This window comes from Carassius auratus, unplaced genomic scaffold (assembly GCF_003368295.1).
Source record: "Carassius auratus strain Wakin unplaced genomic scaffold, ASM336829v1 scaf_tig00214282, whole genome shotgun sequence".
Classification (NCBI taxonomy): Eukaryota; Metazoa; Chordata; class Actinopteri; order Cypriniformes; family Cyprinidae; genus Carassius; species Carassius auratus.
In genome coordinates, this window is record NW_020527593.1 from 1,248,836 (window position 1) to 1,265,692 (window position 16,857).

Below are 16,857 nucleotides of genomic sequence, written 5' to 3' on the forward strand. Positions count from 1 at the left end.
TGCTAGCATTTTATTAACATGATTAGCAAGTGACTAGCATGTCGTTAGCATGTTTGTAGCATGATTAGCATGTTGCTAGTATGTCTCTAGCATGTTTTTAGAATGATTAGTATACAACTAGCATGTTGCTAGCATGATTAAAATGTGACTAGCATGTGGCTAGCATGGCTAGCAAGTGACTAACATGTTTCTATGCTAATCCAGGTAAAACCAGTTGATTAAGTTAGAAACCAGCTAAGACCAGCGTGACAGTGGCCAAAACTACTTTAAAACCATGTTAAAAGCATGTTTTTGACATGATTATCAAGTTACTAACATGTTGTTAACATGTTTCTATGATAATCGAGCTAAAACCAGTTGATTCAGTTAGAAACCAGCTAAGACCAGCTTGACAGTGGCCAAAACCACTTTAAACCATGTTAGAAGTATGTTTCTAGTCTGATTAGCAAGTTACTAGCATGTTATTAACATGTTTCTATGATAATCTAGTTAAAACCAGTTGATTCAGTAAAGAAAACCACCTAAAACCAGCTAAGACCAGCTAAAGCCAGCTTGACAGTGGCCAAAACCACTTTAAACCATGTTAGAAGTATGTTTCTAGTCTGATTATCAAGTTACTAACATGTTGTTAACATGTTTCTATGATAATCTAGCTAAAACCAGTTGATTCAGTAAAGAAAACCACCTAAAACCAGCTAAGACCAGCTAAAGCCAGCTTGACAGTGGCCAAAACCACTTTAAACCATGTTAGAAGTATGTTTCTAGACTGATTAGCAAATTACTAACATGTTGTTAATATGTTTTTATGATAATCTAGCTAAAACCAGTTGATTCATTAAAGAAAACCACCTAAAACCAGCTAAGACCAGCTAAAGCCAGCTTGACAGTGGCCAAAACCACTTTAAACCATGTTAGAAGTATGTTTCTAGTCTGATTAGCAAGTTACTAACATGGTATTAACATGTTTCTATGATAATCTAGCTAAAACCAGTTGATTCAGTAAAGAAAACCACCTAAAACCAGCTAAGACCAGCTAAGGCCAGCGTGACAGTGGCCAAAACCACTTTAAAACTTGTTAGAAGTATGTTTCTAGTCTGATTAGTGAGTAACTAGCATGTTGTTAGCATGTTTCTATAAGAATCTGGCAAAAACCAGCTAAAAACAGTGGATTCAGTAAAAACCAGCTAAAACCCAGCTAAGACCAGCGTGAGAGTGGTCAAAACCACTTAAAAACCAGTTTGGGAGACTAGCCAAAACAACTGATCAGCTTAGGCTGGTTTTAGCTGTATTCTCAGTAGAGAGTTTTTAAGGTTTGCCCTGGTAGTAGACAGCTTAAATATATTATAAGCCTTATTTTTCAAAAGTTTGTACCCCCGCAATGAAAGTCTATGGGATTTAAGGTGGTTTTGGTAGTCTGGTTTACGAAAACCATAAGCAGAATCAGTTAGAAAAGATATAGCAACCCGAGTCAGACCAGTCTGAAGGTCTGACCCGAGTTTGGTGGTTCTAGCTTGAAAGCTCTAGGAGGAGATAGTGTTTAAAATTTGGCTCAGAAGAATAATAATAATAATAAGATTAAATAGTAGATCAGTAAGTTGGCTTTTTCAAGCCAACTTAATGAAGTAATAAATAATGACATATGTTTAATAAATAATGGCTTTTTTTAAGTTTCTTCCCAACTATCAAAAGCTGTATTAAATGAGATATAATCAGGGGATAGTAATTAAATATGTGCTGCTTGGTGAGCAACTAGCATTAAAGAGAAAGTTTCAGAGCTGTAAAAATATGTAATGATATTCCTGCCTAGTTGCTTGTTTGTGTTTATGTCTAGGAGCCGAGCAAAGCAGCAGGACGATAAGGGAGAAAAACGACAGTGCACACTGTGGAGTCAAGAGCACAGAGACGTCTATAAACTAAAAGAAGCACTGCACTGTCGGAATATGACAGCCAATCCATCAGGGAAATGGAAGCTCTGTCTACTGCACCAAGGAGAGAGTGGCCAGGACTTTTATATTAATAGTCACACATTTTTAAGGGGAAATTGAAAGTTGTCAGACATATGCTTTTCAGTCTCTCTGTTGATCATCCAAGCCGAATATGATTGAAACATCAAAGCATACAAAGTAGGAAGGTTGTAGGCTAATGTATGGAAGAGCATAAATGGATGATTTTGTAAAATGTAACATTAATACAAACAAATTGGGCTACACAATTAATTGAAATAAAACGGAATCAGCTATATTAAAAATTATTCAGTCAAAGGTTATATAATTAAAGAAGTATAGTTTGTACTGCATGTTTCAGAGTAAAGAAGCTCATAATGCTGTGTTTTCAGAACGTTTCAATTCACAGTGAATGCTGCTTCTCACAAACTCCATCTCTGTGAGTTTAACATGTTTGGGAACGTAATAGGTTCGCTTTATTTACATTTGTATAATATCTGACATTTTGGTGGCCATTATGTTATAGAAGTTCACCAATATTCCATCAAAATTACAGCTGTAGGGTTTGACATGTTCAAAGCTTGAGGGTTTAAACGTTTGAAAAGGAATTGATTATAATGCATTATTAATATAATATTTTATCTGTTTACTTGCATGTTGTGTTACCATTAACAAACATCAGAGAACCTTGAACATGCAAATGTGTCAGTAAATTATTGAAACATTAACACTAGGATCTCTGATGGCACTTCAAGTGAATAATTTATCTCTAAATGGTTTGCCTGACACACAATTTTTGGAACCCCTCACTTAGAGATAATGAAGGGATGATACTAATTGAATATAATGGAATAATGTGGAACAGTTTTTTTTTTTGGTTATAGCATTAGAGTTGTTTCTTTGATCTAGCCAGGGACAACGTGGTCCCAGGATACAACTGTTAAAGATAAAATGCATGGGAACGTGTTGATTATGGTCTAGACAGGGTCAGTAAGAAATAAGAATGTCAGGATGTTTTCTTAATTTTGTCAAGAGACACCCACCATGGTAAATGGTTGCTACCTCAGATATGAATCATCAAATTGAATCAAAACTTCCATAAAGAACATGAGGGTTTTGAATTTTTACATTTGCGAAGAAGAAAATGGAAATGATCATTGAGGATACAAAAATTGAATATAAAATGTAACTTCAAAGAGGGAACACAGTGTATCTAATTCAAAGAATAGCAGAGGGAAATAGGCAGGAGAGGCAGTTGATTAAAGCAGAATATCTCCTCGTGTGGAAATGTTTGGCAGACTTTTGAGAATGCACGTTAAAGAGAAGTACCCCGAGGCTCGGGACAAAATATGTTACATGGACGTGTGGTCATCCTTTCATCTGTGCATGGCCAGCGAGACCTACGCTATTAACCTCATCAAATCTAGCATGGCCTGCAAGTCAAATATTATGCCATGTCCTGAGGAATGTTTCCCACTCTTCTTTTTGGACAATAACTGATCCCACATGAAAAGGGAGTTTAACTTTGAAGTAACTGCTAGCAATTGTAAAAGCTGTTGCAAAGAAGAGTCACATTAAGCTGACTGCCAATTAGCAGAAGGAGGCCTGAAAATTTGCATCATGGCATGGGAGCCATTAGGTCCAGTGACTGCCTCGTGTAATCTCATAAAAAGGAATATGTGATTACATTTTGCACATTTAGGTGCAGACAAAACACATATATTTTCTGTTTCAAATGTCAAATTCAAACGGCACGACCAATGAAGTCCAGTTTCCAAATGAATAACTCCTATAAGGCAGTTCTTTTATATTGAATCAAAAACATACAGCGTGAACCAAGAACATTTCTAGCCTTTCATAAGTACTTGGGCACAGGCCCCCCCATCAAAAGGGCTGTTTTAGATACACTGTATAGATATAAATGGTCATTAACTGGAGTACAGACTGTGTTGTTCACAAACTGAATGGTGCAATAAAGAGTAGCATACCATTGCAAATGATTCAGTGTGTCAATGATTCACTGTCTGCATTAATCAAACTGAATTGCAAAGCATTTTAGACCTTTTTACAAACTTTTCACCAGTCATTAGTTCTGATCCTAAAAAGCTGATAGAAAACACAAGAAGAGTAGAAAAACACAACATGACTGCTTAATCATTATCAAGGAAAATAATCAGGTCGCTATATGGTAAACTTCACCATCAAGGATTTATCAATAACATTTCTAGGCCCTTAACATGAAAAGTTAAGTCCAATTCCAGAGTGGATGTATCTTATCAGTCAGTTCTTTTAAGTGAATCAAAACCTGTGGTGCAAGCAGTGAAGTCTGAATCCAGAGCGAATGACTCCTATGAGTCGGTTCTTTCTGTGGATCACAGACACTTATGAATCAGCTAGTTTAACTGTGACACATACTGCAAATCAATGAAATTACTGACTGTTCAATGAAAGTGGATGCAAATGTGTTTTGTCATTGATATTTTTTTAAATGCAATGTCAACACATTTAGTTCTTCATGCTGCTTTAAATGTAATACATTTGAACAATCCAAATTTCAACACTTTTACTTTTGCTTTCCAAATATTAATTCCTCAAGAGCTTCTTAAAAGAACCATTGAAGAACTGATCCTCAAACATCATTAAACTTTATGGCTTTTTTGAATGATAGCTCTACACCTTAATAAGCTCTTCATATATTGCTAAAGATTTCAGTTATTTTGTCCATCTTTTGTAGTAATGTGCAATTGCAAAATAGCATAAATACAATCATACTTCTGCAAAAGAGGTTTTTGAAAGTAGTTAAGATATCCTGCTATTAATTCAAAAATATTCTGCTGTCAGATGCCAGAGCAGAAATTTACCAGACTGCATGAGCTGCTCTAATCCATACAGAGAAAGTGAATGAGGATCAGAGGGTTTCAAGCTCGAAAAAGGCATGATAAATGTACCTTATGACTCATTCACCATTTTCCACATCTTCTGAAGCCACATGGTAGCTCAGTGTGAGAAACAAAAGGTGAGTTAATGATGACAGAATTGTCATTTTCGGGTGATCTATTCTTCTAATGGCTTTGTTTTGCTTGGATGAGCTCCACGCTAATCATTTCAACAGCTTTCATAAGAATATTTCATAACTTCTTTTTGTCAATTAATTTCAAGCATTTCAGTTTCCAATTGAATAAAGGATTGTGCATTGCCATAGATTGTCTCTTTCAAAAGGAGTAAATAATCATATCTAAAATGACAATTAAATTAGCGCAGCACTGCACAAGGAGGGTGACATTAAGATAACACAGAGATAACATCTCCACATGGGAGCAATGTGTTTGTAATCAAATTCACTCAATTTCAGCCACACGCTCCAGCAGAAGAGTTCGCGAGGAAAAGCAATGGGCACCTCAGCAAGATAAACGGTGGCCAAGGTTGTATGATTTACACCATATGAATGGATAAATATTTCAATTTAAATGCAAAACATTAAACTGGCAGAGGCAGTCGATCAATGAAGGCATTCTGTAACATACTTCTTTAGGGTTCATAAATAATAGCCCATGCAATTACTCCTATTCAAATGAGGTTTTAAAGCTGGTGTGGCACAGCACGTCTTTATAGTAATGTTTTGATTTCCTAAACCTTGTGTTATTCTTGGATTTTAGTGTATTTGCTTCTGTCTTTTGCCTCATCAAGCTGACAGATATCTCCAGCAAGATAGTTTCTCAAGATCTTCATGCGGCTCTTCTGTGAGTTTCTCCATTTACGGCCTCTCGGTCCATCACCGATATCGTCTCTACATACTGAAAAATGCTGTATGCAAACTCTGTAATGAAGGTATATTTTCTGATAAAAGATGTTCTGTCATGTTAAATGTATATTTATCATTTGAAAGAGTCTCTCGAGTCCCCATCTAGCTAAAAAAAAACATTCTCAGAACATTTGGTTTTTAGTAACATTCTCTAAACGTTAGTACACAAACTTTGTTTATACATTGTTTATGGAACATTTTTCTGAAACATGATATTTTTAATTGCTACTATTTACCAGTTTCAGAGGGTTCTGAAAAAGTAGCATTTTGATAATCTTTGCAAAATAATAAAATGGAATGTTCCCCTTAATGTTGTCTTTTACATTAACATAACATTTAAAAGAAAACTGGATGTTTCGAACGTTCAGAGAACATTCTGAAATAAAGTTTTCATTCAATTCGATTCAATTTTAAGTTTATTTGTTTAGCGCTTTTTTATGATACAAAGCAACTTTACAGAAAATTACGTTTCTACAATATTCAGTAGTAGGTTATAAATGGTGACTGTCTATTTGTGTGCATATGACATGATTTTTCTGAAAAATGAATACAAGACTTAGTCAGCCAGACAATGAACATTATCAACAGCAATTATTATATGATGCAATCACACTTGTAGCAATATTTGTTAGTTCTGTTTGTTGATTCAGGGTTAGCATCATCTGAGGTCCTCTGAGGGTCAGCATCATCTCTTCTCAGGTGTTCTGGATCCAGACTGGAGCTTGTGTAAATCCTAGTTACCATAGGATGTAAATCCTGTGGCAAAACAGAGAAACAAATAGAGACATAATTAGCATAGCTGCTGTTCCAACAAAGTAAATTAATCAGTTTAACTCAAGCCAAAGAATAAGAAAGCGCATTTGATCAGCTGCAAGTGCAGTCACAATTTAAGAGATGCATTATTCGGATGCTTGGCGAAAGAGATGCGTTTTTAATCTAGATTTAAACAGAGAGAGTGTGTGTCTGAACCTCAAACATTATCAGGAAGGGTATTTCAGAGTTTGGGAGCCACATGTGAAAAAGCTCTACCTCCTTTAGTGGACTTTGCTGTCATAGGAATTACCAAAATTCCAGTGTTTTCAAATTCAAATTCAAAAAAATTCTAAAAAGCTTTATTGTCTATCCCCACAGGGGTAGAAAATTGTCTTTAGACAAGAGGCTCAACAAACAATATACAACTATCAATACACAGCTAACAACAATACAATACAACAGACAACCACACAATTTAAGATAACCTTATTTCCTATTTAAAATGTCAACGGCCGTTGGTATAAAAGACTTCTTATATTTGGCCTTTTTCGCCAAAGGTACTTTAAATCGTCTACCAGACGGAAGTAAATCAAATGAGCTGTGCAGAGGATGGGCAGAGTCTGTCACAAAAGCAGATGCTTTCCTTTTTACTGCCACAATATAAAGATTAGACAGGGTTACTTGTTTCTCATTTTTGCATTTAACAGAAAGAGAGTTATACCAGGATACAATGTTGAAAGTAAGCACAGATTCGATAAAGGATTTATACACCACAATCAGAATATCTTTTTCCACATTAAAGCTCCTCAATTTCCTCAATAAGCCTAGATGTTGATATGCCTTCTTAAAGACACTTTCTGAGTGCTTGTCAAATTTAAACTGGGAGTCAATTTCTGTACCCAGATATTTAAAAGATATCTGTTTTGAGACCTTAGGGAGTATAAGGCTAGTTAGGTACGCAGGAGATAAACCATTTAGGGCCTTATAGGTAAGTAATGATAATTTGTAACTGATACGGAACTTAATAGGCAGGCAATGCAGATTAAAGATTGGGGTAATATGATCATATTTTATTGACCTGGTAAGGATTCTAGCTGCAGCATTTTGGACTACCTATAGCTTGTTTATTGAAGATTCAGGACAACCACCTAGAAGTGCATTACAATAGTCCAGTCTAGAGGTCATGAATTCATGAACTAGCTTTTCTGCATCAGAAAAAGGTAACATGTTTCGTAGCTTGGCAATGTTTCTAAGATGGAATAATGCAGTTTTTGTAACATGGGAAAGATTCGAAATAGGCCTATAATTTGCTAGTTCACTAGGATCTAGTTTTGGTTTCTTAATAAGAGGCTTAATAACCGCCAGCTTAAATTGTTTTGAGACGTGACCTAAAGATAACGCCGAGTTAATGATATTGAGAAGCGGTTCTTCGGCTACAGGTAACAACTCTTTCAGTAATTTAGTGGGTACAGAATCTAATAAACATGTTGTTGGTTTATATACAGTGATAAGTTTATTTAGCTCTTCCTGTCCTATAGTTGTGAAACACTGCAGTTTATCTTTGGGTGCGATGGATGAAACTGAAATGTTAGACGCTGTAGAATCTCCATTCGCTATTGTATTTCTAATGTTATCTATTTTATCAGTGAAGAAATTCATGAAGTCATTACTATTAAACCTTGGTGGAATATTTGAATCAGGTGGCGTCTGGTAATTTGTTAATTTAGCCACTGTGCTAAATAAAAAAATTGGATTGTTTTGGTTATTTTCTATGAGTTTGTGGATATGCTCTGCCCTGTTAGTTTTAAGAGCCTGTCTATGGCTGGACATTTCCACGCATTTCTAAAACCCTCCAAGTTAGTTTTTCTCCATTTGCATTCAAGACTACGATTTTCTTTATTGAGGGAGTGAGTATTACTGTTATACCATGGCACAGTATGTTTTTCTGTAACCTATTTCAATTTGATGGGGGCAACAGCTTCTAATGTATTACTGCGTGCCTTGCTGCTAAGGAAGTAGCAGAAGTAGCGTGTTGGTCCCGTAGGCGGCTTTAGCAGATGTTAGCTGTACAAAAAGTTAATTTTATTTAGTTTTTTTAGTATGTATGCTGTCCAGTGATGCCGGGAAGAGCATGTTGTGTGGTTGGCTGTTTTAACAACAACACAAAACTACAGGCCTGGAATAAAACCGTTTGTGAAATTCACGAACCTTTGTTGCACATTGACTGCCCATGTTTACGGCCATATGGATTACACAGAGTTCCTGGTCGAGCGGAGGAGTATTTATTGTTTGAATTTCGTAATACAATTGACAGAATCTGAGAGCCGAGATTTAAGTATATATATAAGTAACCTGCTCTGTCTAATCTGTCGTTCTCCGTGTCCTCTTTGCTTTGCGATTTTTCTGTCCGTGAGAAAATGGATGTGTGGCACGAGAGCATGTGAAAAGTGTCGACTGCATGTGTCTCACATTTTATTACATTTGTATTAGTTGTTTGAAGAGTTAAAAAAAAAAAAAATCTGTTTGTCTTAACGCAATTACAATCGGCAAGTCGGTCGGACTAAAATGGGAAAAAAATTATTAATTGGGTCGGGTTGGGTTATTGGCAAACAAGAATATTTTTAAGGATGGCCTAATAGTTATTTGAAACTTGTGAAGCTTGTGAACATATTAGCAACACAGCTACTAATGACAGCATTTGGTTTTACTGTTGTCATCAATTAATACACTTCTTAATTACATTACATATTTTTACATTATTCCATTATGTTGTCAATAAATTACCTTTATCAGTAAGTTTTGGTCACTGCCTGACATCTACCCAATGTTCCCTTTCACCAGACATTTTCTTTAATGAGCAGGATCCGCTTTCATTGAAATGTCATTAGAGGGCACCGGCAAGTGTCACATCGTCACACTTCGCAGTAATGGCGGCAGGCAAGATGGCGGCGCCCATAGAGTTTGCAGCGGATTTGTGTATAGAAACGGAAATGATGGTGTATAAAATTTATTTTTTTTAGATAAAAAAAATAGTCAATAAAAAGATTATAGTGTCAATTTTGGAGTTTGTGCTCAAGAAACATTTCTGATTATTATCAATGTCGAAAACGCTGCTGAATATTTTTGTTGAAACCAATTTTAGGATTTTTCTTTCTTTCTTTTTATTTTTTTTGGATTTTATGTTTTATGTTATGTTTTATGTATATATATATATATATATATATATATATATATATATATATATATATATATATATATATATATATATATATATATATATATATATATATATATACACAGTATATGCTTACTGACAGATATGTGCTGCTGCACAATCATACCCCTTGGCTAATATGAAGCATTCATTTCATTTTTGGCAGTATCACATGTCATCTACAATGGAAAAGGCTGGCAATAAAATGGTGACAGTGATGATGATGCTTATAATGATATCCGAAAAGTGTTTTGATGCCAAGGGATAAAAACTGTGGCTTTCCAGCACAATACAGTGCTATTTGTCATCGGCAAGGACAGTCGTAATCATCCTTTGCGCGTGCCTTTCCCCATCAGTCTTCCCCTCGCTGTGTATCAGGATCAATCTAGGCTCATTTATTTTAATCGTCTCCTGTTTGCTAAAATGGCAAAGTCAACAGAGGACGACAGAAACAAGTCTCACTCTCAAAACAAGCCAAAAACAGACATTCATGGTCTTGTGACCTTGTTCTTATAATTCTGTAAACATGAGAGTTTTAATACTTGTTAACCTTCAGTGTGCCCTTATGTATATAAATAAAATTTAGTTTGTTTGTTTGTTTTAGAAAAAGTTGAAGATAATTCACAAGAACTTAATTTAATAAATATAATATTTGAACTACAAGACAGACTCAACACTCTCAGAAAATAAAGTACATAATTGTACCTTTAGATGCACAATGGCTTGTCACTGGGGATGTTCCCTCAAGGGTACAGCTTTTGTACCCTTGGCATTTGGGCTTGGCTTCGGAACTTATATGTACATTTTTGACCCTCAAAAAGGTACATACATGTACCTTGAGTTCCAATAATAAGGCCTATATGGGTTACATTAGTGTAGATTGTACCTTGGGGGACAGAAATGGACTCCTACTGTACCCCTATTTCTGACAGTGTACCATAATTATTTAATAAAGACACATCTTACATTGAAAACCAGAGTGACCCATCAAAAGGTTACATACAAGTGTAACATTTGTCAAAAAAGAAATCCAATAAATTGAACTCTGAAACACTGAACACTTAGTGTCAAGTAATTTTAATTCAAAGCAAGCTCATGAAATAGCATACAGATTTGTATGGCAACAGTAAAATAGAGGAAACAGTGAAATAGATAAATAAACAAACAAAATCTGATAGAGAGAGATGAAACTCTATTTACTTGATTTTGTGGTAGTGGTTCTTGGTGTAAAAAACAGTCAATATCCAGGGTAGCATCAACATTGTATGGACCTGAAGGGATTGTGAATTACAGGAAATCTAAATGATAATCATCAGTGTTACCTCTGTGATGCCTTTTACAACCGTTACAGTATATAAACATCACAGTGACTGAAGAAATAGCTCAGCCAAAAGTGAAAATTTGTTGAAAATGTACTCACACATCCAAGATGTAGTTGCGTTTGTTTCTCCAATCGGAACAAAATTGGAGAAATGTATCATTCCATCACTGGCTCACCATTGGATTTTCTGTAGTGAATGGGTGCCGTCAGATTGAGAGTCTAAACAGTTTATAAAAACACTGACAATATATAAACAAGCACTGTTTACAAGAAAAAAATAAATAAAATAAAAACCTTTTTGGAAGACTCATTATGGATTATGGACTCTAGATATGTAACGTAAATGTAAACATTCACTATGATGGCTTTGTCCATTATTTTTAGCGTTATTTTTTATTACAAATAAATATACCTTTAAAATGTGTTCAATGACAAGCTACGACGCCAAATGTAAACAACACGATCATGGAAATTCATTTGGTGAAAAAAAGGCAATGGCTATGTCTTCAAACTCTTTGCTCTGGCGTCGGTAAATTTATGCGTCTCACTGCTCATCTCACTGATGCGGCGGTTGCTATGGCTTCCAACTCCTACTCTGCGTGCGCTCAACGTCAGTACAATGTGTACACGTCATACACAAAACCGTATACGTACTACGTAGAAGATGAGTTGAAGCAGCGTTCGCCGTACCTTTGTCCAAGCTATCCAAACGCGAAAATCCCATAAAGTGAGTAAACCTCGCAATAATGTTGTACATTTTGAAAGAGGAAAGATAACGCAACAGAATCGCCATTAGATATGACAGCGTGTGGTGTGAAATGAAAGAAATAGGCGTTAATAGGTAGAATGAGGCTACTGCTGCTTTAGCTCACTGGCTAACCGATGTGAAGTTCCACTCTCCATCATCCAGCTGTACAAACACATAATCTCACACACATTCAAATAAATATCTGCAGTTTTACACATTTTCCACCTCATGTTTTTATATAGCACAGTGCGTCTTCGTAATTGTAGGAAATCTCGTAGCTTCTGTAACGTTAGCCAGCTTAATAAAATAAACTGACACTCATACTTTGTGTGCCGCATGTGAGTTTTTGTTTTTTGTTTGTATTTATGCAGTGCAGCTCTGTGACAGTTAACTAGATAAATACACTTTTGTTGCAAAAATGGCTCATTTTCAACTCATTCTGCACTGCGAAGGATACTTGCAGATGTGAAGACAAGTATTTACAATCATTTAGTAATTTTTAATTGTTTTAGATGATAGTATTGTACTTTTATATGTGTTATTTTAGTGTTGCATTTATTTCAGTGGTGTTCTTTCTTTATCTAGTGGATCGGGGGTCGAAGCGGCGTCAGGTGAAGCCTTTGGCTGACTCTTTGCTGGATGCTCTGGATTATGACAGCTCAGATGACAGTGATTTTGAAGTTGGAGATGCTTCGGGTAAAAAAAAATACAAATCTCAAAACCTCTTTTTGCCACATTGATGTAAGTGTTTGTTATGCTGAAAATGTCCAAAATTGGTACTGTGGATTAAGTGGATCTGTAAAATAATGGCAAGTCTCCTACAGTTGAAATATTCAAAACATGACTGATGGTTTACATTTATATTTATACTGTAGACGGCCATTTTAGACTTGGCCTCTGCATTGGTTTTCTCACCTGTCATGAAAACAGCTGCTGAGGTGGAGATGAGACCTTCATCACCACGTGCGTCACTGTTTTTTTTCCCTGGCTGTTGATTAGAACTCACATAGGCAATGGCTCCATATCACCATGACAGACTGGAGGTTAACGCAAAAAGCTACCCTATCAAGCTGCTGTCAACAAAAGTGCAGACATATCTGCAACCTGATAATGAAATTCTAACACTTTGACCCCTTTGGCTCTTGACGTTTTGCTGCATATATACATTTCTGGTAGGAAATGGCATGCAGTGTCAAATTATTTTATAGACAATATATCATTATCATAGGCTGTATAAAATTATACAGATGTATTAATTTCTAACCAAACATACATAGTTCATGATGGTGTTAAATGCATGGCGCTTCACAAAGCCTTCTGTTAACGTTACATTGAATTATGAGTTTTCATGGTTATTCACTTAAATTTAAGAAGATTAAACCCTCAGATTAATATTCCCTCAGATGTGTTCAAGATTAATTTGCAATTCAACATTCAGCAAAGTTATAGTGATATCTCCTGGCAATAAATATGAGCTGAATGTAAATGAGAAGTTTAGATTTTTACTATAAATTTAATATTTATATTAAATATTATATTAATATTTAATATAATATAATTATATTTATATACATATACACATACAAATTAAAGAAAACAATTTACAACAAATAATCATTGAGTGAAATTTAAAGCTGTGACAGTCTTTTCTTTAAATAAATAATTTATATATATATATATATATATATATATATATATATATATATATATATATATATTCATTTTAAGTGTTACTTTATCGACTTGCATGTATCTCTTTCATTTTCATCTTTATCTGCCAGCTAAAAATACATAATCTTGCTTATGATGTACTGAAAGGATATAGTACATTTTAATTTAAGAATATGTTTCAAACTTTTGGGTTTTGGAAATAGAAATGTTTTTCTTTTCTTTTCTTTTTAAATACCATTAATTTTAAACCATTCATAAATTGTCGATCCATTGTACATGAAACACTTGAATTGAAACTTGAGCTTCCACTGTCAGAAAAGTCTATTTTTGGCATCACATCTGAAGTATGTTATATTCTGCCCCCCCACCCCAAAAAAACATAAATGTAAAATAATCTCACATACTTTTGTATCAGGTTCAGAAGGCACTGGCAATGGAAGTGATGAGGAGGGTTCAAAGGACAGCGCTGCAGGTTCTGAGAGTGACTTTGACGGTGTTGGCTCAGCCGATGAAGAGGGCGTAGATGATGAAGAGGCCAAAGAATTTAATGAAGACACTGAAGAAGAAGAGAAACCCAAGGATCCGTCTTTTTCAGAGGAGACCAGCAGCAAAGAAGCGGGTGGAACCTCCAAGAATCGCAAAAAAGGAGACAAATCATCAGATACAGAACCAAATGGTACTGGCACCGCAGAGGAAGGCTCAGCAGAGCCAAAAAAATGGAACCTACGGCGGAACCGGCCCATGCTGGACTTCACTACAATGGAAGAGCTAAACGAAATGGATGATTATGACAGTGAGGATGACAATGACTGGAGGCCCACACAAGGAAAAAAGAAAGGCAAGGCATCATCTGGGAAGGAGAAAGAAGGGAGTCAGGAAGAGGAGGACGGGGGTAGTGATGAAGAGGACAATGAGGATGATGAGAACGAGACCAGTAGTAGTGATAGTGAGGAAGAAGGGAATAAATCAAAGAGGAAAGAAGGCAAGAGCACAGGGGCGTTTGATGAGGAGGAGACCAATGACAGCCACAGCACATCCCATGGGAAGGGCAATGAGGTACATTCTCCTCTGACATTGCACTACAGTTTACATTTTTGGATTCAACAAGAAATGTTTTTGAAAGGAATTCATACTTCCATTCAGCAACGGTGCATTAAATTGATACAAAGTGACAGTAAAGATATTTATAATGTTGCAAAATATGTATATCTTTCTTTTGATCAAAGAATCAATAAAAAAATGTCACTGTTTTCACAAACTAATTAAGCAGCACAATAATTGTAATGTATGTTACTTGAGCAGCGAATCAGCTTATCAGAATGTTTTCAGAAGGACATGTGACACTAAAGACAGGAGTAATGGCTTTGCTATCACATGAATAGCATAATATATATATATATAGTTTTTTTATGTATAAAATAGAAAACAGAAAAAAGTAGTGCAATATTTTTCCATAATATTACTGTTTTAATGAAGTAATTACATTTGTTTTCAATGAAGAATCCTACCAACCCTAAACTTTTGAAATTAAAACTATTATCTTTACTCATTCATTCTCAAAACATACATTTTATATTCTTCAGAATGCTCAATTTAATCTACTTTCTACACACTACATGGACTTTATCTTATGTATTTATTAAATATATTTTTGCTGGAGTCTTCCAAGTATTTTCTCATTCATGTTTGTTCAAATATTTACTCATACTGTAATTGTCATAACTCATACTTCATGCTTATTGTTAAGATTTTAATACATTCCACCTTTCAACTTATTCAAACAACTTCACAAAGTACAATTCAGATTTGATTCAGTAATAAACAAGCCCTCTGTCTCCATCACTTACTGAAAACTGGTATGCGTGTGCCCTATTTTTCACATTGAGTGCAGACAAAATCAAATAGCTGATCTATCCACTTGTTGAAATTTGTCCAAAAGTTCAGTTGTATGAAATCAATTTGAATTTAGGAATACACAAGCAATCAGATAATCCAGTCATTGGCTCACATTCCATCAGACTGTTGATACAAAAGAACAATTCTTGTGAACGGGCTTATCTGAGAACTTCAGTTTATAGGATTGGATAATCTTCCAATCTCAGAGTTGGATTAGAACAGAAGCTTTTTAGTGGCTTTACTTGTTGGTTATTCCACACTGGTCCAAATATATTATTTTTTTTTTTCCCCAGAGGAAGATATTTGGACTGTGTTAGTGGACACTAGACTTAACAGTTGTAGTATTCCTAACTGGAGTTGGATTGCTAAATTATCCATTGCTTCCTCAGGACTCTCTGTTGGAACGGCCCCAGACCTGGAGCTCCCAGCGGATGGAGCATATCCTTATCTGCTGTGTGTGTCTGGGAGACAACAGCGAAGATGCGGATGAGATCATCCAGTGTGACAACTGTGGCGTGACCGTGCATGAAGGTAAAATCCCAAACTCTGCAGCCTGCCACCAAAAAAAAAAACAAAAAAAAAAAAACTCAGCTCAAATATTGATCTCAAATGTTTGCAGAAAGTTTTGAAAAATGGGTTTTAAAATATATTTCAATATTCAGTTCCTCCTTTCCCAGCACAAATCTCTAACTTGTACAAAAAAAAAAACGTTAAAGGTGCACTCACATTTTGCACATGTAAGTTTTTTTTTTTCTATAGAAATGTGTAGCAATTTTCAGAAATATAATGTATATGCATATGATAAGAATACTCCAGTCTTGTCAGTCTTTTAGAAAAAGCTCACGTTGATATCAAATGATAAGCCATGTCATGCAATTCATGCACATCATGCAACTGCGTTACTAATAATAATCAGAATTATTAGTTATTAGTCAACCACTGGCTCTGCACCAATATACTTAAACTCTTTAGTTCAGACTTATGTGGATCTGCAAATCATTTGCCATCGTCCTCAGTCATCTCTTCTTACACCGTGTCTACACCGGACTCGACAGTTGTTGTGTGGCGCCGTGCCACATTAGCTAATGACTTTAGACTGGACGGACTAAGTGACCATTGAAAATCATTAGAAATTTGTGTCAGCACGTCATAAATAGGACGCGGCATCAGTTTACTGTCAGGGATCTGTGGTGTCACTCATTCAAAGTGAGTGAAGTGAAGTGACATTCAGCCAAGTATGGTGACCCATACTCAGAATTTGTGCTCTGCATTTAACCCATCCGAAATGCACACACACAGAGCAGTGAACACACACACACACACACACACACACACACACACTGTGAGCACACACCCGGAGCAGTGGGCAGCCATTCATGCCGCAGCGCCCGGGGAGCAGTTGGGGGTTCGATGCCTTGCTCAAGGGCACCTAAGTCATGGTATTGAAGGTGGAGAGAGAGCTGATCATGTACTCCCCCCACCCACAATTCCGTCCGGCCCGAGACTAGA

The 16,857-nt window shown here is 35.8% G+C and overlaps 1 protein-coding gene and 1 long non-coding RNA gene across 3 annotated transcripts in view; one reads left to right on the top strand and one right to left on the bottom strand.

The window, feature by feature from the left end:
- Nucleotides 1-10,791: 10,791 nt before the first annotated feature.
- LOC113091757 (uncharacterized) lies at nucleotides 10,792-11,573 on the bottom strand. The gene is made up of 3 exons (XR_003287431.1): nucleotides 11,446-11,573; nucleotides 11,133-11,252; nucleotides 10,792-10,983 (listed from the first exon to the last, which is right to left on the bottom strand). It is a non-coding gene; the product is annotated as an uncharacterized LOC113091757 (long non-coding RNA).
- Nucleotides 11,574-11,672: 99 nt separating this feature from the next.
- LOC113091751 (PHD finger protein 14-like) overlaps nucleotides 11,673-16,857 on the top strand; it is an 84,218-nt gene continuing 79,033 nt past the window's right edge. For both annotated transcript variants that reach the window (XM_026257380.1, XM_026257381.1), the window contains exons 1-4: nucleotides 11,673-11,760; nucleotides 12,367-12,477; nucleotides 13,868-14,508; nucleotides 15,738-15,879. In XM_026257380.1, the coding sequence (XP_026113165.1) occupies nucleotide 11,760; nucleotides 12,367-12,477; nucleotides 13,868-14,508; nucleotides 15,738-15,879 (895 nt within the window). In that variant the 5' untranslated portion in view covers nucleotides 11,673-11,759. The remainder of the gene's footprint in view (nucleotides 11,761-12,366; nucleotides 12,478-13,867; nucleotides 14,509-15,737; nucleotides 15,880-16,857) is intronic.